The 24,179-nt window shown below is 38.4% G+C and overlaps 1 protein-coding gene across 1 annotated transcript in view; it reads right to left on the reverse strand.

The window, feature by feature from the left end:
• The window catches only part of HPSE2 (heparanase 2 (inactive)), a 287,742-nt gene that overhangs the window by 183,642 nt on the left and 79,921 nt on the right, over window positions 1-24,179 (reverse strand). The window contains exon 5 of the mRNA XM_027775254.1: window positions 5,970-6,063. Coding sequence (XP_027631055.1) covers window positions 5,970-6,063 — 94 coding nt within the window. The remainder of the gene's footprint in view (window positions 1-5,969; window positions 6,064-24,179) is intronic.

Consider the following 24,179-nt stretch of genomic DNA (forward strand, 5'->3'; position numbering starts at 1 on the left):
GAGAAAGGACTGTGGAGTGGCCATCCTCCTGGGGGATGCTTTCTCACTTTCCCTCTCTCTGTCAGTCTCTCTCTGATGAAGGCACATGCCGAATAGCAAATTGAAACAAAAAAATAAAGAAAGTGGAACAGGCAAAAATATAAGGACTAGACTATCTTGTACACTGTCGTAACATAATCACTTAAAACAATGCTTGAAATGTAGTAAACAATAAATAGTTATTGAGAGAAAGAATGAACAAATGAATGGATGAAAGAAAATTATACCTTCTTTCTAAGGAGCAGTACCTAAATCAGACTGGTATAGCGTGCTTAGAAAACTAATGCTCAATAGGTTGACATTACGCTGCATTAGGTGATATATCTTTAAAATGAAAACTTAAAACTGTGAGTTCCTTGAGGACAGAGATCATTTCTTATTCCATTTTGTATCCTTGGCATCTGGCACTTTGCCTGGGACTTGCTAAGTGCTTGGCAAGTATTTTTCACTAAATGAATGTCAGAACTTGGTAGAAATAGTTCAAATCATGTCATTCTCCTGGGCTTTGCCCAATGGAAGCAGGAATAGTGCTGGCTGCTCCTGTCTGTGCACCTGATCTCTGGAAGGATCAGCCTGGGATGCTGGAGTTCAGATGTCCTGAGGTTTCTTAGCCTCTAAAACCCCTTGAGAACAAGAGGATTCGAGAGGCCATTTTTAATCAGAGTGTGACATTGATATGAATACCAAAAACAGTACAGACTTCCACTTTCCATTTCAAAATGCTTTTCTAGAATTGCTTCAAATATAATTTTACTTTCAGGGCTAGTTTTATACAACCACCATTCATTCATTCGTCCACTCATTTATTCATTCATCCCGTATTTATTGAAGACTTGGCTGTAGCAATTTTTTCCTGCAAAGATGTGCTAAATCTGCTCAAGAGATTGCTGAGTAGTCAAAGTGGCCCAATCCCCTAGAAAAGAATCTGATGGGGCAACGAGAAATATGGTGTCTCTGGGGAGCAGGTGGCATGGAGATCGAGGCAGCTGGGTTGTACATGGTCAGCTACATGGCTTGAGTCTTGGATCTGGTGGCTTGAAAATCACACCAGGGGGCTGGCAGGAGGCATGGTGATTAAGGGTGCTGGCCTCCCCCTTGGCCAGCCACAGTTCGAGTTCTGGACCTGGTGGCTTGCTCTCTCACTTTCTTTCTTTCTCACTTTCACACTATGTCCCTCTCAGGTCAAATTAAAACAAATAAATGACTAAATATTTAAAAAATGATTCTTTAAAAGAAAAAAAAGAAAAAAAAATCACACCAGGCACGTGTGGATGCATGCCCAAAGTCCCAAGAGAAGGGATTGCAGGATGGCCAGGTCATGTAGGGGGGTGATTTCTTTCTCTCTCTCTCTCTCTCTCTTTCTCTTCCTCCCTTTTCAGTGAGCACAAGTGCCCCAGAGCAAACTTTAAAAAAAATAAAAAAGTGATGTCTTACAGAAATTATAGATAAAAAAAAAAAAAAGTGATGTCTTACAGAAATTATAGATATAAGATCCTCATAATTCAGAATTAACTAATTCAGTATATCTCAAAATATGATCCTAGGACCATCTGCATTGAGTAGAATCACTTGGCAGTGGATTATTTAATATAGAGATCTCTGGGATCCACTCCAACTGGACTGAGAACACTGAGAATGAGAATTAAAACTTCAATGAGCACCACTGGTGATTTTTATTGTACTCAAATTTGAGAACTTTTGACCAAAGGTGTGTTGTTGACAGGACCTACAAGCAATTGTTTAATATGATATAGCTTCCTCTCATCTTCACAAAAGTAAGTTCTTACCCGAGTGGTTCTGAGATACCTAAGAATAGTATAAATAATAGCTCAGAACTGCCAGTGCCTCAGACCAGAATTTCACTGAATAAATGTAATCACTGTCTCCTTAAAGCAACCCAACATACCCCTCTGCCCAAAAAGAATATAACAAAATAAATCTATCCTTTTATAAAACTCATAATTTATTGTTGTTTTTTTTTCAAGTTTTTTTTTTTTTTTTTAATGAGAGACACACAAAGAAAATGAGAGAAAAAGAGGGAGGGAGGGAGGGAGGGAGAGAGAGAGAGAGACAGCTTTGACAGAGTCTCATGCCATGATCTTTACCCCAGCCTTCCCAGCTAGGATCATGGACACAAATGTGTGTTCCTGGTGTGTATGGGAAGACCCAGCAACTGGAACACCAGTTTTCTATATGGCTTCTAATATTGTGGCTGAGCCTGAAACTCACAATTTAGAAACCAACTATTGAAAAATATTTTTATTAAAATAGAGCAGTTTTTAAACCTTTAAACCTTGATATGGTACACACAAACCCCTCCCAGTTTGAAAAACAATAAACAACAATCATTATTTGTGAGATGGAGCCCTGAGCCATGCCCACCTGAACTGCACCATTCCACTATTTTCTACCATGGTTCCCACAGTGCGGAAGTCGAGCAGGGACCCTGTGACTTTTTCCTTGCTTTAGCCCCAAACTCATTCTTCTTCGCAGGGTACTTTTACTCACTTTCTGAATTTTCCTAATCTGGTCAGAGAGTGTGTCTAACAGGCGAGTTTTCAGGAAGTCCATCACCTTGACCACCCGGCCATCAATGTAGCAACTGGAATAGAAATAAAATAAGAATCAGATAAAATCTCATGCAGGGGACTGACCACAAGTGCACTTCTCTAGCCAGATGTCTCTTTTGTCTGAGGAAATAGCTCAGGGTTCCACTTGGGCTCTTATATCCTAAAAGGTTTTGACCCCGGGTCCTTTTCAAACAATCATATATTTTCTATCTTCTCCACTTCCATCTCCATTTGTGGGTTAATACCATGATTTTTTTTTTCCAACCTCTTGTCACATGAAACCTCAACTGCTTTGCTGTAGGGGAATTGATAGCAATTTTATAATACAAATTGATAAATGAAAAAATACTCATTTTTCCCCCTTGGGAAAATAATTTAACACCTATTCCATGTCCATCCTTAACCCTATCTTACAGTAATAAAAGTATGTAAAAAGAATATTCCAACATTTTCATAGATTTTCCCATCTTTAAATAAGAAAGCAAATGCTGAAGCAAAAATCTGAGTTAGTGCAGTGAATGAATTGCAAATGCTTCTAGTCTCTAGCTCATCTCCCTGGGTAAAATACCCTATAGTCAATCTATCACCAAAATATCTTATAGTCACCTACTATATTCAGAATGAATGAGTAAATGAGTGAAAAAACAAACAAACGAAAAACAAAACAAACTTGAGCAAGTTAAAGTTCTAAGCCCTCTCTCCTAAAATTGGTTGATACTCAATAGTTTTTGTTTTGGTCTGGTTCTGGTTGGGTGGCTTAAGGGAAATATCAAGTTATACTGATACTATGTTATGAATATTTTACTGAAACTGGCCCATCAGGCTTTAGGGAGACCTTCTTGGTGAAGACTGAGCTGATAATGGCCCAAGGTTAGGTGACCTTCATTATCTGAGACCTTACCCCCACCTGAATACCTTTTCAACCCACTAACATTTCCTTGATTGATGGCTAATACTAAATTCTTTCTTTCATTTTTTTTTTTTTTTGAGAGGTTTTTGCTATAGGGAGCTCACCAGAAAGATAGAGAGAGACAAAGAGACAGAAAGTGAGAAATCACCCAAGGCGGGATGGCCAGGCTGCAATCCCTTCTCCTCCATCCTCCTCTCCGGATCTTGGGCACATATGCACACATGCCCAGCATGGTTTAAGCCACCAGGTCTGGACTGCGATCGACTCCATGGGAGCCCAACAATGTAGCCATTACATCATCTGCTGGTTCCAAACTATTTCATTTTTAAGAAGATACCCACCCGTCAGTACATATTATAGAACTATGTGAAAATTATTTTTAATGTTAAATCTCTAACCAAATCTCTATGCAGTATAGTAGAATGGTTCATCTAAAAGTTTTTTGGTTGTTGTTTGTAATTGTTGTAATTTTGTTATTGTAAAGCAGATGCTGTGGTTCAAATGATGGTGGGGAATGAGTTCCACCTATTTGGGCTTCCCTTTGACCTCTCTTACTACTTCGAGACATTTGCACAGAATCCAGAATCCAATGTTTACATCACTGGTAAATTGGGAGAATATAGGTTTTAGTCAGAGATATCTGAGTTCAAGTTCCAGATTAGGTATTAACTACTTATATAATCTTGGGCAAATTACTTTGCCTCTACAGGCCTCGGTTTTCTCATCTGTAAAAGAGAGATAATATATCTACTCCTCAGGATTAATTAAGGATCAATGAGATAACCAACCTACAGAGCTTGGTGTACAGTAGGCACTCGACAACTTCTATAATTTCTCCAATTTTCAGCTCACAAACATGCAATTATAAACAATAGAGGATTGACTAAATTGTATGAGAGTATAGATTCCTTAAAGAGTAGAATTGCTGGGGACCCAAGGATGATGTAATGGTTATGTTGCCGGACTCCCACGTAGTTGACAGCAGCTCAAGTTCCAGATCTAGCAGCTTAAAACTTACGCTGGGTGTGTGTGCATGCATGCCCAAAATCCTCAGAGAAGACTGGAGGAGAAGGGATTGTGATGTGGCCATCCCTTTGGGTGGTGATTTCTCACTTTCTATCTCTTTGTCTCTCTAGCAAGCACACGTGCCCTAGAGCAAAAATCTCTCTCTCAAAACAAAACCAAAAAAAGTAAAAAAAGAGTAGAATTTCTGTGTCAGAGTACTGTTTTTTAAAAATGTTATGATTACTTATACTAAGGAATAAAACAAAGCAATGGCATGACATGTCACCTGATCTCTGATACAGATGCTAGATTCAGATCAAATAAACATTTATTGTGTGCAATGCCCAGTGCTGGCATATTCACGTCTGTTACTTTAAGACCTTAACAACATCTTCTTTTTATTGCTTCAATATTAGCACCTCTGATATTTTTTAAAAGTTGCGATAGATGGCAAATTACACGAAAGCTACACATATTGAAACAGTCTAGTGTTAAAGTTTAAAGTAATTTATGTAATGTTAACCTAACACATATTTGAAGACATGAATATTTATTACTATATCATGCAGTGACTAAATACATGACAATGTACTATAATTTTTCTTGTTATTGAATCAAATATATTAAAGTTTCCTCACTTTTCTGTGTTATTTTTTCAGTAACTATATTAAACATCAGTTTATGGGGCCGGCAGGTGGTGTGGTGGTTAAGGGCGCTAGACTCCCACATGGCTGACTGCAATTTGAGTCCTGGACCTGGTGGCTTGCTTTCTCATTCCCTGCTCTTCACTCTGTGCCTCTCTCACTCTGTCCATCTCTGGTCAAATTAAAATAAATAAATAAAGTTCAATTAAGTAATTATTTAAAAAATAAATTAAAAAAAGAAAAATCAGTTTACAATTTTTGCTGCAACACACAGAGCTTAATATTTATAGAGATAAAAATGCCAGATGTAATTTTTTTTTTTTGAGAGGTTTTTGCTACAGGGCGCATGCGCTCGCCAGAGAGACAGAGAGACAGAAAGCGAGAAATATGATCTTTACCCCAGCCTTCCCAGCTAGGATCATGGACACAAATGTGTGTTCCTGGTGTGTATGGGAAGACCCAGCAACTGGAACACCAGTTTTCTATATGGCTTCTAATATTGTGGCTGAGCCTGAAACTCACAATTTAGAAACCAACTATTGAAAAATATTTTTATTAAAATAGAGCAGTTTTTAAACCTTTAAACCTTGATATGGTACACACAAACCCCTCCCAGTTTGAAAAACAATAAACAACAATCATTATTTGTGAGATGGAGCCCTGAGCCATGCCCACCTGAACTGCACCATTCCACTATTTTCTACCATGGTTCCCACAGTGCGGAAGTCGAGCAGGGACCCTGTGACTTTTTCCTTGCTTTAGCCCCAAACTCATTCTTCTTCGCAGGGTACTTTTACTCACTTTCTGAATTTTCCTAATCTGGTCAGAGAGTGTGTCTAACAGGCGAGTTTTCAGGAAGTCCATCACCTTGACCACCCGGCCATCAATGTAGCAACTGGAATAGAAATAAAATAAGAATCAGATAAAATCTCATGCAGGGGACTGACCACAAGTGCACTTCTCTAGCCAGATGTCTCTTTTGTCTGAGGAAATAGCTCAGGGTTCCACTTGGGCTCTTATATCCTAAAAGGTTTTGACCCCGGGTCCTTTTCAAACAATCATATATTTTCTATCTTCTCCACTTCCATCTCCATTTGTGGGTTAATACCATGATTTTTTTTTTCCAACCTCTTGTCACATGAAACCTCAACTGCTTTGCTGTAGGGGAATTGATAGCAATTTTATAATACAAATTGATAAATGAAAAAATACTCATTTTTCCCCCTTGGGAAAGTAATTTAACACCTATTCCATGTCCATCCTTAACCCTATCTTACAGTAATAAAAGTATGTAAAAAGAATATTCCAACATTTTCATAGATTTTCCCATCTTTAAATAAGAAAGCAAATGCTGAAGCAAAAATCTGAGTTAGTGCAGTGAATGAATTGCAAATGCTTCTAGTCTCTAGCTCATCTCCCTGGGTAAAATACCCTATAGTCAATCTATCACCAAAATATCTTATAGTCACCTACTATATTCAGAATGAATGAGTAAATGAGTGAAAAAACAAACAAACGAAAAACAAAACAAACTTGAGCAAGTTAAAGTTCTAAGCCCTCTCTCCTAAAATTGGTTGATACTCAATAGTTTTTGTTTTGGTCTGGTTCTGGTTGGGTGGCTTAAGGGAAATATCAAGTTATACTGATACTATGTTATGAATATTTTACTGAAACTGGCCCATCAGGCTTTAGGGAGACCTTCTTGGTGAAGACTGAGCTGATAATGGCCCAAGGTTAGGTGACCTTCATTATCTGAGACCTTACCCCCACCTGAATACCTTTTCAACCCACTAACATTTCCTTGATTGATGGCTAATACTAAATTCTTTCTTTCATTTTTTTTTTTTTTTGAGAGGTTTTTGCTATAGGGAGCTCACCAGAAAGATAGAGAGAGACAAAGAGACAGAAAGTGAGAAATCACCCAAGGCGGGATGGCCAGGCTGCAATCCCTTCTCCTCCATCCTCCTCTCCGGATCTTGGGCACATATGCACACATGCCCAGCATGGTTTAAGCCACCAGGTCTGGACTGCGATCGACTCCATGGGAGCCCAACAATGTAGCCATTACATCATCTGCTGGTTCCAAACTATTTCATTTTTAAGAAGATACCCACCCGTCAGTACATATTATAGAACTATGTGAAAATTATTTTTAATGTTAAATCTCTAACCAAATCTCTATGCAGTATAGTAGAATGGTTCATCTAAAAGTTTTTTGGTTGTTGTTTGTAATTGTTGTAATTTTGTTATTGTAAAGCAGATGCTGTGGTTCAAATGATGGTGGGGAATGAGTTCCACCTATTTGGGCTTCCCTTTGACCTCTCTTACTACTTCGAGACATTTGCACAGAATCCAGAATCCAATGTTTACATCACTGGTAAATTGGGAGAATATAGGTTTTAGTCAGAGATATCTGAGTTCAAGTTCCAGATTAGGTATTAACTACTTATATAATCTTGGGCAAATTACTTTGCCTCTACAGGCCTCGGTTTTCTCATCTGTAAAAGAGAGATAATATATCTACTCCTCAGGATTAATTAAGGATCAATGAGATAACCAACCTACAGAGCTTGGTGTACAGTAGGCACTCGACAACTTCTATAATTTCTCCAATTTTCAGCTCACAAACATGCAATTATAAACAATAGAGGATTGACTAAATTGTATGAGAGTATAGATTCCTTAAAGAGTAGAATTGCTGGGGACCCAAGGATGATGTAATGGTTATGTTGCCGGACTCCCACGTAGTTGACAGCAGCTCAAGTTCCAGATCTAGCAGCTTAAAACTTACGCTGGGTGTGTGTGCATGCATGCCCAAAATCCTCAGAGAAGACTGGAGGAGAAGGGATTGTGATGTGGCCATCCCTTTGGGTGGTGATTTCTCACTTTCTATCTCTTTGTCTCTCTAGCAAGCACACGTGCCCTAGAGCAAAAATCTCTCTCTCAAAACAAAACCAAAAAAAGTAAAAAAAGAGTAGAATTTCTGTGTCAGAGTACTGTTTTTTAAAAATGTTATGATTACTTATACTAAGGAATAAAACAAAGCAATGGCATGACATGTCACCTGATCTCTGATACAGATGCTAGATTCAGATCAAATAAACATTTATTGTGTGCAATGCCCAGTGCTGGCATATTCACGTCTGTTACTTTAAGACCTTAACAACATCTTCTTTTTATTGCTTCAATATTAGCACCTCTGATATTTTTTAAAAGTTGCGATAGATGGCAAATTACACGAAAGCTACACATATTGAAACAGTCTAGTGTTAAAGTTTAAAGTAATTTATGTAATGTTAACCTAACACATATTTGAAGACATGAATATTTATTACTATATCATGCAGTGACTAAATACATGACAATGTACTATAATTTTTCTTGTTATTGAATCAAATATATTAAAGTTTCCTCACTTTTCTGTGTTATTTTTTCAGTAACTATATTAAACATCAGTTTATGGGGCCGGCAGGTGGTGTGGTGGTTAAGGGCGCTAGACTCCCACATGGCTGACTGCAATTTGAGTCCTGGACCTGGTGGCTTGCTTTCTCATTCCCTGCTCTGCACTCTGTCCCTCTCTCACTCTGTCCATCTCTGGTCAAATTAAAATAAATAAATAAAGTTCAATTAAGTAATTATTTAAAAAATAAATTAAAAAAAGAAAAATCAGTTTACAATTTTTGCTGCAACACACAGAGCTTAATATTTATAGAGATAAAAATGCCAGATGTAATTTTTTTTTTTTTGAGAGGTTTTTGCTACAGGGCGCATGCGCTCGCCAGAGAGACAGAGAGACAGAAAGCGAGAAATCACCTCCCAGGGGGGATGGTCACGCCGCAATCACTTCTCCTCCATTCTCCTCTCGGGATCTTGGGCACGTACGCACATGTGCCTGGCACGAGTTTAAGCTGCCAGATCTGGGACTCGAACTGCAGTTGACTACATGGGAGTCCAGCAACTTAGCCATTATGCTAACTGATGTTCCACCAGATGTAATTTTTTAATATATAGATACCTCATGAACACCCTCTCTAATCTACTCAGTCTAGGATGTGGGTCTCTTCACTCCTCTCTTCCTCCTTTTTCTTTTTTCTCAAGTACACAGAACCAGGAGTTGAAAACTTTAGTTTCTCAGTATGGCCACTACCTACCTTCTTCAAGATAGATTTTTAAGATCCAGATCTTAGTATTTCACAGGGGTGATATACCTATCAAATTAGGAAAAATGCTAAGCACAGAACCTGACAGATAAAGGTATGCAATAACTAGATTTACCCTAAGTTATGTAAAGGCTCAAGGTAGCGGAAGTAAAAAGACATGGGATGACAGGAAGAGCACCCCTCTGGACGTTGCTTATCCTATGTAGGATTTGGAATGAGGAAAACATAGAACATCAAGAACAGACTCTGGATTCCCAGCAGGTAGGAGGGATGGAGAAAGCTGTGATTATGCTATGAACGTTTAGAATTTGACAAGGACTTAATGGTAAACTGGCCTAAAGCATGAAAGCTCACTGCAACAACCTTGAGTAGCAATTTTCTCATTCTGCTTGAACATATCCAAAGTCAGAAAACATGCTGTTCTCTATTACCAAGACTATTCCATTGTGCTACAACTCTGATTCATGAAAGGCTCTTCTGACATGGCTCTGAAATCTGATCCCCATTACTGTCCGCTTGATGGCCAATATTCTATTTTCTTGGACTAAGAAATAGTTTTCTTCCTTCATGTGACATATAGGAGAGGAACTTCAGTCAAAATTTTGGTTTATGTTTTTAGAGACTAGTTTTTGCCTCCATTTTAAACCTGACAAGCTGGATTCAATCATTCTCAGTTAGTTTTGGGCTATTCCCCTGGGTTGTGAATAGGATTGGGGAGGGAAGAACTACAGACAAGGAAACCAGTAGACAAAGTCATCTTACCTCAATAGTGCAGCCAAGAAATCAACTGCGTATGAATAACCGAGTAAAGAAGTAAAAGTGAAAGGCTGTGAAGGAAGAACGAATAGTTTCTGTAGAGATTAAGAGAGGGGAAGGGAGCCAATGGTGACTCTGCGTGAATGCAAGACAATGTCTTGGAAAACACTGGTGCTAAGGACATGCAGGCTAGTCAGACCTGGGTGCAGATTTCTCAAGGGAAAAATCCAATCTCTGTTTGAGATATCAAAGATACATAAATAAATCAAGGAGAAAATACACACCAGCTAGTTGGGGATAGGAGAAAGAGGTATGAAGAAAAGTTGAAATAGGAAATATTGACTAGGAAGAGTCTTCTTATCTTATAAGCAATAGATGAAGCCAGGGCCATAGAAGAGCTCTCCAGGAGGATAAGAGAAATAACAGAAGTGTCAGAGATTCTTGAAAATGCTTCTTAAATATGGCTCTGGGCATCGTCTCTACCTTTGACCCAGCTAAAGATCCCTTGCTCTCCAAGCCTGAGGATCACAGCATCTTTTTAATAACCGCAGTCTGAGTACAATTCACATTTGATGTCAAAGGAATCATTATACCAGTAAGTTTCTGCAACTTTCATTTGTAACCTTAAACCCACATTCGCATTTTACTATGGAAACATGAACTTTGGTCACCCAGAACTCAGCATCCTTTTACAATAAAAGGGACTCTTTTAACCATAGGGTACAAATCTTATAATACAAACACAGCCTTTTTCTTAGATACTCTTGGACAATCAACTTGGTGTACCTACCCTTTGTAAATGTGAAGCTCCTAAGAAAACAATCAGCATTGACAATCTGGTCATTTGAAACATTCCTGCCTGTTACTGAGAGAAGTTGGATTCTCTGATAGTAGCTGCCTGTGGTGAAGAAGCCAATATATTATTTAGATTTGGGCAAAAAGGAAGTAGTCTGTGGTGAGCTTTTGATAAGAATTGTCAATGGAAAATAACCAACTCAAAAAAAATATTTATGATGAATAATTAATGCGGTTTATTTCTAAGCAGAATATGAGTGACCTAAGCCCAGAGAGGAGGAAAATATGCATTTCTCAGGGTAATCAGGTACAGGGGTTCCTTTTATTTAATTTGAGAGTAATAGACAAAATTAATGAAGAGATTTCCATTGGTCTAGCCCAAAAAGGTGGAACAGGTGGAAGTAGGAGCTTGTAGGTTATAGTTCCACAATTTTTAGGTTGGTGATTGGAAGGAGAGATCTGTGTCCTGGGAAGAGATTCATAAAATAAATGCTTAATCTACATCTCAAGGAAAGGGAAGTTCTGTGTCTTGGGAAGAGATAAGCAAAAGAATATACTGTAATTGGTTGAAATATACATCTCAAAGATACTATGCCAGGGACAGGATGAGGAAGAACCCTGTTAATGGAAAAAATGGCCTGTTAATGTTTGTGGGCGAGATTCCCCCTAGGCCCTCTGGAAAGGACTTTGGAAAAATAGGAAAAAGCAGTCAGACTTCTGTCCACAGAATAAATTGCTAAAAGTGATGATGACAGTGATTTCTAACAAAGATGAGAGAAAAGGAAATAGGGAAGATTCCAGATGACTTTCCATTAATCTGGGGGCAACTCTCTACTTTTTGTGCCTTTCTCACTGGGATGATAAAGGTGATTCTTAGCTACCCACCAGTCTCCACAAGAGTTAGTTAATTCAGCAATGGCTACGAAGGAGTCTGAAGACCACATAAATCAGAGAGGATAGGGAGAACTGAGGAAAGGAAAGAAAGAGGCAAGACTGACACTTTCAGGTAAATCATAGTCCTCCTCCAAGCTCTCCTGAAATTTCAGCATCTCCTAGGATCACACCATGTGGCTGAACTGTTCAACTAAAAGCTAAAGCCAAGAAAGGCTGTATAGAAATAACCTTTCTAGGAACTATTACAAGAACAATGAGGTTGAAACCTCTGTGCGTGGTCAAATAGTCTGTCACGTTCAGTGCTGGCAACCATCATTTCTGCCTCTAGGTGGGCGGATCATATCAAGCATACATCTGGGGAGGTGACGAAGATGGCAGAGTATACAAAGGAAGTGAACCCACTTACAAATTCCCTCACCAGCTCTGGTTCACTTTAGTTTACATTTTATTTCCTGTATAACCCCTTCCATCTTAAAATGTTGCTCTATTTTTTTAAAAAAGAATTATTTATTTAATTTTATTTGTTTGTTATTATTCTTCAATTTGACCAGAGAAAGAGAGAATGAGAAAGCAAGCCACCAGGTCCAGGACTTGAACCATGGATCAACTACATGCAAGTCCAGTACCTTAACTACCATGCCTCCTCCTGGCCCCACTCTTTATTTTTATTGTAAAATAAATACATGCTCATTATAAACAAATCAGAAAGCAAACATAAAATTGAAATATGAAAATAAAAAAACCCTATAAGCCCAACACTTAACATTGTTAACATTTTGATATATATATACCTTCCAGAGATTTTTATAAAACATACACGCAAAATTTCCCATAATTACCTTAAAAACCTATCCTAGATCCTATTCTATTAGCATATAAATTTAAAACTGCCCTGAGACATCCAAGTCCATCTCAAAGCATGTTAAATTTTATTTGTTTGTTATTATTCTTCAATTTGACCAGAGAAAGAGAGAATGAGAAAGCAAGCCACCAGGTCCAGGACTTGAACCATGGATCAACTACATGCAAGTCCAGTACCTTAACTACCATGCCTCCTCCTGGCCCCACTCTTTATTTTTATTGTAAAATAAATACATGCTCATTATAAACAAATCAGAAAGCAAACATAAAATTGAAATATGAAAATAAAAAAACCCTATAAGCCCAACACTTAACATTGTTAACATTTTGATATATATATACCTTCCAGAGATTTTTATAAAACATACACGCAAAATTTCCCATAATTACCTTAAAAACCTATCCTAGATCCTATTCTATTAGCATATAAATTTAAAACTGCCCTGAGACATCCAAGTCCATCTCAAAGCATGTTAGCAGAAAGATTAGAGACATCCAATCAAAACACCTTATTCTCATTTTAATTCCCTCTGGCCAAGTAGGAATCCTCTGCCAGGATCCTGCAGGTCTCACCTCCTTTCAGTTCTACCAGCCAGATTTTATCCCTACTCCCATCGCACCCCCTTCCCCAGACTCGTAGATTCAGTCTTTGGGACTGTACCACAATTAACCACTTAGGCCCATTAGCCTCTTAAAACATTTAATGAGGAGAGTTTGTTGGCTCCAGAGGCAGCTGGTTTTGTTTACCTGGCCCTTATTTAAAAGGAAAAACCTTTGCCCCTTATTATCTGACCCCTTCTTTTATTTCAGGTAATTGCATTAGTGCTGGCTTCCCAATGCTCAGGAATTTCCGGACCTATTTTGCTGCCTGCTGCTTTCAAGGAGGAGGGGCAGTCTGCTCAGAATCCTAACACCCAGCCTGCTGACTGGGCAGGTAATTCTATAAAACCAAGCCTTCTCCCTTGAATGGGGAGAAGTTTGGATAATCATTAGAACTACCCTGTTGACCTATAAAACCTATTCTGACACCTTGAAGCCAAACACTGGAAAAGGCTGACTTGAGTCTCTATAAAGCTCTATGAATTGCACTTGCCCCTCCTCCAAAGGCCCTCGCCCTGGGCTCCTGCTGAGCACATTCTTCTTCACACTTGCCATAGGCTTCCTCCGGAGGTTACATCATTCTTAATCTTCTTTGCAATGGCTCAATCTTCCTATCCGGTGTTCAGAACTATTTTTGGGCAGGAAAGCTTAGATGAAATTAAAAAAAAAAAAACTGTTACAAAGAAAGACCCTACTGCATACAGATGTATATACACATACATACATACATACACATATCTTATATATACTAGAAAAACATAACTGGATCCATCTAGTATGTGACCCCCCACTGCGAGGGGAATGCAGGCACAAGACTCTCCTGAGAACAAGCCCAGGCAAAACAGTTCTTGACAAAGACAAAAACTATGTGCTCCATCTCCTCTTGGAACCCATTTTCCAGGACCCCTCCCTGCCTGAGAGCTGTTCTCTCCTTCAATAAACTCAGCTTTACTATCCCCTCTATGTCTGCATCTCTAATTCTTTGTGAGCATGAGACAAAGAATCAGGCTCTCTGCTGATCCCGCATTGAGTACCGGGCCCATGCACTCCAACTTTCCACATCACCGAGACTCCCATTTTTTTTTTACCTTTTCTCTCTCTCCTAACCCCTTGAATACTTGGGGTTCCAATCCTCAAGCCTAGACTCTTTTTCTCCAAATAGAGAGTGTTAAATCTATTTTGGTCTGAAATGGCTTGCTGCAGTTCCAAACTCACACCCATTAGTCTATTTCTTTAGCCAGATGCTAAATTACAGCCAGTCACAGTAGACACACTTCAGTCAATAGCAGAAAGCCTACCTCTTGGACTGTTCATTCAGCTTAACGTTGAACTATAACCAATCAAATTATTGAATATTTCTCTACTTCATTCCCTTATTTCCATTTTTGCACATCACTTTCCCTTTCATGCTTGTAAATATCACTTGATCACAATGCTACCTGGGGTTCCTTGGAAGCCATTCTGGGGGCTGCCTGATTTAAATTCCCCTTTGGTCCATTAAACTCTGTTAAACTTTAGGTTGTCTAAAATTCTATTTTTACAAGAGACATCGTGTTTTGGGGGAGGCTCACATAGCTGGACCTTGATCCCAGCAGTGCTGTGGACTCCACAGGAAGTTGAGAAAAGAACAGGGCGGAAAGTCATACCCAGCTCCTGCCAGCTTGGAGGAGGGCACATCTGGGAATTTTCAGAGTAGCAGGTGATAATGGCACCAGAACTATGGGTAAGAATGGATCCATGTTTGGATCTGAAACTTACATAATTTATGGAGCCCTCTTTAGGAAAAAGAAATCAAAAGTACAAAGCACAAAATTAGCTGCATAAGTAAATATTTATATACAATGATAAAATAAATCACAACTCCCAGAGATGTACAGAATCAAGTCCTACTTTTTTTTTTTTTTAAATGAAAGGTCTTTAGGCAATTTACCAGAAATCCTTATATAGAAATGTTTCCCCATGCATGTACGGTCTGGGGGAAGGAAGAAGAAACACAGTGGAAACTTTCCACAGGTGGGAACCTTCCCGCCTTCCACATCTGGCTTGGCAACCAACAGACTCTCCCACCTTCCACCTTTGGCCCGCCCACCAGCCACCGGTTGAACAGAAACATCATCTACATTGGCCAGGATGGGAAGCCATAACACTGTGGCAACCGCTCATTGGACAAGGACCAAGGAACCAAGATGATTACTAATGACCAAAGACAACATGGAATCTAGAATGCTGGAAGGGAGGTCTATTAATAAAGACCACATATCAGTAGGTGGCAGCCTTTTGACTCTACAGCTAATTGTCTCCATTAGGCTTTGAGATACCTCAGTTTTCACTCCAATGACAATCCAGAGTTTGAGGAAGATTTGAGGCATTCCCATTATTTCATATCTCATAGAGGACATGTCTTAACTTGCAAGTGTCATGTAAGTACGAAAGCCAGAGATGAACATCTACCCAACATGATGTTGCTTATTTCCAGATATCCAGCATTCACACATTTTTTAACACACTCACACACATACAAGTGCTTCTCTTACTAGACTCTCCAACATTCTGTATTTTAGTTTCTGTACCTAATTTGTATTCTCAGAAAAAAAAAACCCCTCAGTGTTATAGAGCTATATTCTTCTTCTTCTTCTTTTTCTTCTTCTTTTTCTTCTTCTTCTTCTTTTTCTTCTTCTTCTTCTTCTTCTTCTTCTTCTTTTTTAATAATCTTAGAGGGTACACGAGCTCACTGGAGACAGCGACAGAGCAAGAACCCCCCTCATGGCCATGCCACAATCCCTTCTCTTCCATTTCTCCTTTTAGGATTTTGGACACACACACACACACAGTGTGTGTTTTTCAAACCACTGGGTCCAAGACTCAAACCATGCAGTTGGCATGTGGGATCCAGCAGACTTACCACCGCACCATTGGCTTGTCCCCTATACCGTCTTAAAGGATGATTGCTGCATGAATATTGCCTCAAAAGAAAATCTTACATTAATATGATTCTTTCCACAACAATTGCCAGTTTTCTATTTAAAAGAATATCTGGTTCTCACCATAAAAAGGCTCTAAAGGGACCATTTACTGTGAATATGTGTGCATGTGCACACAGGTGTATATATGTGTTGAGAGACATAAAGAGGGCTGGCTCTATGGCACAGTCGTAATGTGCTGCTCCTGAGAAGCTGAATCCCACACACTGACTGCCATTTGAATCCCCAGCTCAGTCAGCCTGAAACATGCCACACTCACGCAAGTGCCCAGGAACCAACAGGCTGGAGGACTGGAGGAAGAAGATAATAGCATCACCAGACCCCGTGGGAGGTGCTCCTCTCTCTCTCTCTCTGTCTCTCTCTCACTCTCACGTGCACATGCAGGTGTTCTATCATGCATAAAAATAATAGACCTAGATTGATAGAAAGAGGAATATCTCTCTATTAGTTAGATTTCAAGGCCAGGCTAAATATAAGGTCAGTTTTTGTGTTGTATCAAATGTAAATTGGGCCCCAAGTAAACCATTTCTGGTAGGATATTTTAAATTTCAGACATCACATTTTTGTGTAATCAAATTTGAGTATCATTAGTATTCTAAGATTATACTTTCCATTAAGTAGATTGTTTTTAATTGTTTTATTCTTTCATTTATTTATTTATTTTTTGAGAGAGACATTTTTGCTATCAGGTGTATGTGCTCACCAGAGAGACAGAGAGACAGAAAGCGAGAAATCACCCCCCGGGGGATGGCCATGCAGCAATCCCTTCTCCATTCTCTTCTTGGGATTTTGGACATGTATGCACGCGTGTCTGGTGTGAGTTTGAAGCCACTGAGTCCAGGACTCGAACTGTGGTTGGCCATGTAGGAGTTCAGCAATGTAACTGCTATGCCATCTGCTGGTCCCTAATTGCTTTATTGTTTTGATTTGAAGTTTTTAAATAGAATAGTTTAAGGATCCTATAGCAAAATACATATTCATTTTAAAACTTTAACATGATAACAGAAGTACAAAGAAGTTTAATAATCACTCTAGATCTCCATGAGCTACCACCTCTACCAACATTCAGTGAAGTTATTCCAGACAGCTCTGTTGGTATAAATACATGCACATATATCTACATGCATGGACATATGTATGCATAATATTGAGACTAATAGATGCTGATCATTTTAGAATGGTGTTATGATGTCATATTTTCATAACAAAATGAATCAATTGTTCGAGAGAGAGAGACTTTTTTGTTATAGGGTATGTGCACTCACCATAGAGGCAGAAAGAGACAGAGAGAAAGTGAAAAATCACCCCTTTCCAAGGGGAATGGCCATGCTGCAACCCCTTCTCCTCCATTCTCCTCTCAGGATTTTGGGCATGTATGCACACGTGCCCAGCGTGAGTTTCAAGCCACAGGGACCAGGACTTGAATCATGGGAGAGTCCTATGCTTTAACCATTATGCCAACTGTTGGCCCCCAAATGGATCAAATTTAGTAGTATTTGAATGTAATAAAAGAAAAAGTTCAGAAGTTCATCAATGAATATCAGTCATTAGTTCCTCAACATGCTTTTTATAAGAAATTGTAAAAGATGGAGTCACTAAGTTTTTACCTTAAGTATGTTCTACTTTAGACTGCATTCCAGCTGCTGCTTGTGACAGATAATGGCATTACTCTTTTTTCCATACAACATTGACAACCACATCAGCCAGTGTAATACTTTTTGCTTCAACCATCAAACATAATTGAGAAAATTCAAGAGAAGTAGTCTATAATATTTATCCATCTTTTACTTTTCTGTTTTTTTCTTCCCATCTGATGTTAAAATTTCCTTTTTAAAAATCATCTCCTATTTATTTATTTATTTTTTGAGTTTGCTACAGGGCAAGTCTGCTTGCCAGAGAGACAAGGGGGAGGTACATAGACACATGCACCTGGCATGCTTTCTAAGCCTTCAGGTCTGGGTTTCAAACTGTAAAGTCAGCCATGTGAGCCATGTGAGATGCAGTCACCAAGCCTCCACACCATCTGCTGGCTCTATTTCCTTTCTTTTTTAGCCATTCTTTTAGGAAAGTCTTCTGTTAATACTGTTTTTTTTTCTTGTTTAGTTTCCTTTGCCTGAAAAGTCTTGATTTCCCTTCATTCCTGAAGGATATTTTCACTGGACATAGAATTCTATATGCCAATTCTTTACTTTTTTTTTTTTTTTTTTTGGAGACTTTTTTGCTATAGGGAGCGTGTGCTCGCCAGAAAGACAGAGCGAAACAGTGAGACAGAAAGAGAGAGACAGAGAGACAGAAAGTGAGAAATCACTCCCTGGGGTGTGTGTGGGGGGGGTGGCCACACAGCAATCCCTTCCCCTTCATTCTCCTCTCGGAATCTTGGACACACACACACGTGCCTGGCGTGAGTTTAAGCCACTGGGTCCGGGACTCGAACTGCACTTGACTATATGGGAGTCCAGCGACATAGCCATTATGCCAACTGTTGGTCCCCTTTCCTACAACAGTTAAAAAAGGTTGTACTACTTTCTTCTGACCTCTGATGTTTATGAGGAAAAATATGCTGTCATTTGAATTTTTTTTTTAACCTATAGTACAGTGCCATTTTTCTTTTATGGCTTTCATGATTTTTCTTTGTTTTTAATTTTCAGAAGTTTGAAATAATGTATCTTGGTATGGGTTTCTTTGAGTTTATGTATCTGGGGTTTGCTCAGCTTCTTGAATTTGTAGGTTTATATACTTGGCCAAGTTCGGAAAGTTTTCAGATAATATTTCTTCAAGTGCTTCTTCAGTCTTGCCCTCTTTTTCATCTTACCTTGGGATTCTAATGTCATAAATGCTGTATCTTTTGTTTTAGTCTCCCTGAGATTCTTTTTATTCTTTCTTTTTCTCCCCCAATCTATGTTCTCTCTGTTGTTCTGATGAGTAATTTCTATAATTGTATCTTCAAGTTCACTGATTTTTTTCCCTGTCTCCTCCATTTTACTGTTGAGCCTATCTACTGAGTTTATAATTTTGGTTTTTGTATTTTTCAGTTCTAAAATTCTCATTTGGTTTCTTTTTCATATCTTTATCTGTTGAGATGTCTTACTTTGACAAGTCATTCTATCTTCATTTGTTTCAACGATATTTGTAATTGCTCACTGAAATATGCTTCTAATAGCTGTTTTAAAATCCTCAGATAAATTGAACATCGTTATCTCAATGTTGGCATCTACTAATTGTCTTCTCCCATTCAAGTTGCTGTTTTTCTAGTTCTTGGTATGACAAGTGATTTTCAGATGCTATTTGGATATTTTCAGTATTGTGTTATGTGACTCTGGAGCTTACTGAAATCTTCTCTTTCAGCTGGCCTCTTCTGACATCACTGTGGCAGGGTAAGGAGAAACATTTCCTGTTACAGCCATTATGGGTGGACGTCCAGCTGAACATGGCAGTTGTGTTCTCCATAAGCATCCAGTGATATTACCCAAACTGTAAGGGAAGGAGTGCCTTATTACTGTTCCCCACCTGGCCTCCAGTGGCATGGGGGTCGGGGGATGGAGAGTAGCCTCGTTAGCACTGGTAGTAGTGAAGCTCCGGACACCACTAGGCCTGTTCTGATAACAACCCCCTGTAGAGGGAAAGCGGCACTTTCATTACCAACAGCTGTGGGTGGGAGTGCACACTCCCCACGTTGTCTCCTCTGATACTGAGTGAGGGAGTGTAGGGGCATCCTAATTACCACCAGAAGTCTCAGCACGCTTCCTCGTCCTTCATTGATACCACCTGGCAGGCACGCTGAGGCGACTATTGAGTTGCCCGGTAAGGGTGGAAGTCTCGACTCACTTCGTGGCCTTTTCTGGTGGAGGTAGGGCCACAGCTTTTTCTGAAATGTTTGACTGGAGTAGCACAATTATTGTCTAAAAGTTTTCTCTTTTATCAGGCTATTTCCTGGTCCTCTGACTAGAAAGAGATGTTTTTGTTGGGGAAATCTCTTTCTGTGCTTGAGTGTGCCAGCATCTCCAACACCAAGTCTGAGATATATGAGATTAAAAACCCTCCCGCCCCCCTACCCCAAGGAACTTAACCACCATGTTGTTCCCTGGGTCCCAGACTGCCTTATTCTCACCATCTTTCAGAATCTTTTCATGTTTCTGTTTTATATAAAATATAGGGCTTTTTGTCCTCCTTAAACAGGGAATTGGAAAAAGTACTCCATTTTTCCTAAGAGGAAAAGTTTTATATTTATTTTTTAATTGTAACTCCAGTAATTTTAATCTTTAAATATAAAAATATATTTGAACTCATTTTATATTTATGAGCAATCCTTTCGCTATTTCTTCATCTTGATTCTCTTTCTGATTCATCTTTTGGTTGACTGCTTTATCTTCAAGTAGATTTTTCAACAACACTTCATGCATAACTAAATTCACCCTAAGCTTTTGCATGCTTGAAAATGTCTTTCTTCCTCTACACATGAAAGACAAGTCAGATGCATATAATTGGCTGAAATGAAAGTTGTTCATAATAAATGAGGAAGCTTAAATATCAGATTTACAATTTCTTGTATCTCTGACTACATTAAAGATTATAAGTGCACCTAAACAGAAGATAGCAGGTTCTGATTGCTTAGTGGAAATCTTAGGCATTATCCCTCTCCTAGAAACAATAAAATACTCTTTCATTTTAGTAGAATGTTCCCTTTCACACACATGACTTAATGATAAGGATGACAATAACAGTATAAAACTAACATACGTGAATTTTTAATGTGTGTCATGCATCACGTATATCAATCTTCACATTATATTACAAAATAATCATTTGTTGGGGACCAGCAGTTACAGTAATGGCTATGTCACTGGACTCCCGTGTAGTCAACCGTGGTTCGAGTCCCAGACCCGGTGGCTTAAACTCACGTCAGGCGTGTGTGCGTGCGTGCCCAAGATCCCAAGAGGAGAATGGAGGAGAAGGGATTGCGGCGTGACCATCCCCCCTGGGGGGTGATTTCTCACTTTCTGTCTCTCTGTCTCTCTCTGTCTTTCTGGCGAGCACACGCACCCTATAGCAAAAACCTCTCAAAAAAAAGATAATTGTTTATTTAATCTAAACTTATGAGGTACCTACTATACACTAGGCAAGTTCTAAATTCTCGGTAGAATCTATCGCTGTGCCTGTTTTATTTATGAAGAAGCCATATCTCAGGGAAGTTAAATGACTTGATAGTAAATGGCACAGGTCAGTATTTGAATTCAGATCTGTATAATGCTTCAGCATAAGATACACGGCCTCACTAGCTGAGTATACAGGGTGAACAGCATCAATTCCGGGGCAAAAATTAAATGCCTTGGATTAGTGTTTAGAATATACATCATTTATGAGAGATGATTCAGGTAGATTTATTCAGCTAACAGTAATTTTAACATCATAATTTCAAGATAAAACTTTATCTCTCCAAAATAGCATCTTTATTTACTATCCTTTCCTTTAAAAAATTTCAAGGAATTGCCATAAGTGCTACCCTTGAATATCCTATTTCCCCCCCCTCTAACTTCCTACAAATTCACTTTGTTTATATCAGGGATTTTAAAAAATTCATGGAAAAATGGAATTGAAGTATAAATTTACTTTGGTGTAATAATTTTTTAAATGCATGCACAGTTTTTCATAATTTGGATTTTCCATGAAATTTTGGAGGACTCATCATAGAACCAAAAGGAACTGAGAATCAGAGAAAACATTAGCATGTTGTCTTCTCCTCTGTCATTATAAAGACTTTATTTAAACACAAAGAGAAAGCAAACTGATTGCTATCATTCTGAAGCACTTTAAATGGAAAGGTAGCCTCCTTTAAAGAATTATTTCTGCTTTAAAAAGTGAATGAAATACAGAAATAAAAAGCAAATAGTTTTTTTTCTTGAGACAATGATAGTTCACTCTCTAAATTAATATAAAAAAAGGTAAAACTAATACATTCTGATTACATACTTAGAACAACTAAAACAGAAGTAAGAAGAAAAGGAAACAAGCACACCAATAGATTCTAGAATTTAGAACATGCCTAGCGTATAGTAGGTACCTCATAAGTCTTGATTGAATAAGTGATTAATCTTTTTTTTTTGAGAGGTTTTGCTATAGGGTGCGTGCGCTCGCCAGAAAGGGGATAAGATGGTGAAGAGCCATATGAAGAAGAAAATACTAATTTCAGGTTTTGGGGATCTTTTGGTTCCCCCAAATCCAATCCACTCTCTTTGCCCCTGTTTTATATATCTGTGCATCCCACTGAATCTTACCTTTCAACAACTAGCCCCACATTACACCTTTCCAAACATCTGAGTCTTCCTTCACCTGAGTCCAGGTTATTATAGCTCTATACCATCACCTATCCAACCCAACTTCCATCAGTGAACCACAACTGGATTGTGGCTGTTTTCTCAAAGATCACAGAGTACTTCACAAATAAGAGACATGAAAGATCTCTCTGAATGAAAACAGGCTAAGTTTTGCTTTTTCTTTTCTTTCATAGTGAAAAAGAAAGTCCAAATTTCATCAGAGGATCCATTCAGTTGGAGTGTGTGTGTGTGCGTGTGTGTGTGTGTGTGTGTGTGTGTGTATTTTGGGGGAGTCAGAAAAGTGGAAGCAGCCTTAGGGCTATGGGATGAGTGATGAGCCTAGGCTCATGAAGGCCATAGCCTTGTCCCAAGGTCCACAGACTTTTTTGTAAAGAGCCTGATAATAAGTAATTTATGCCTTGGGAGCCATATATTCTGTTTCCACTATAGGATTCTGCTATTATAATCTCAAAGCTATAGACAATTAATAAGATAATGAACATAGCTGTTTTTATGAAAAAATTATTTGTGGGAACTAGAATTTGAATTATATGTAATTTTCCCATCACAACATATTCTTAATTTTTAAATTTACATTTAATTACTGTACATCTTTACAATGTACAGCATAGTTTTCCCAGCACGAATACAGTGCATATTAGTCAAGTCAGAGACATTGCCATATACATTATCATCAACAGATGACTACATCTTTGTGTCTTTCAAAAGTTTGTTTTTTCCCTGATCTCCCCCTTCTCACTCTCTGTTACCCACCCCCTATTATCTACTCTCTTTTATACTGTTTCTAGTATCTACAGTTGCCCTCCCTGGTCTAATACCTTCCACTCTTTTCTGCTGTAGAGTGCAGACATACAGTATATATTAAGTGAAGACATGCAATGCCTGTCTTCACAGTCTGGCCTGCTTCACTTAACATTAAACCTTCCATATTTGTCCACTTTGTGTCAAATGTCAGAGTTTTATTTTTATGGTTGAGTAGTATTCCACAGTACATGTGCCACATTTTTTCAATCCACTCGTCTGTTCTTGAATATTTGGGTTGATTCCATATCTTAGCAATTGTGAATAATGCTGCAGTAAATATGGATGTACAAGTGTTTTTCTGATTGAGGGTTTTCCTACCCTTTGGGTAGATACCTAAGAATACCTAACAGTGGAATTATTGGGTCATGTGGTAGTTCTATTTATAAGTTTCATAAGCACTTATCATTCCTTATTTCTTTAATCTTAGCCATTCGGAATGGTATCTTGCTGTGGTTTTGGTTTGCATTTCCCTTATAATAAGAGATGTTGAGTATTTTTTCTCTATGTTTTTTGGTCATTCACATGTCTTCCTTGGAGAGTTATCTGTTTAGTTAATTTGCTCATCTTTTGATTGGATTGATTTTCTTTTCTTTTCTTTTTTTTTGCAGGTACACTGAGTTCCCTGTATATTCTGGTTATCAGTTTTATATATATATATATATATATATATATACACATATATATATACACACACATATATACACATATATATGTATATATACATATACATATATATACACACATACATACACACATATACATATATGTGTGTGTGTGTGTATATATGTTATATAATTTTATTTATTCATTCATCTATTTTTTTATTTG

The sequence above is a fragment of the Tupaia chinensis genome, unplaced genomic scaffold (assembly GCF_000334495.1).
Source record: "Tupaia chinensis unplaced genomic scaffold, TupChi_1.0 Scaffold000539_1, whole genome shotgun sequence".
NCBI classification, from domain to species: Eukaryota; Metazoa; Chordata; class Mammalia; order Scandentia; family Tupaiidae; genus Tupaia; species Tupaia belangeri.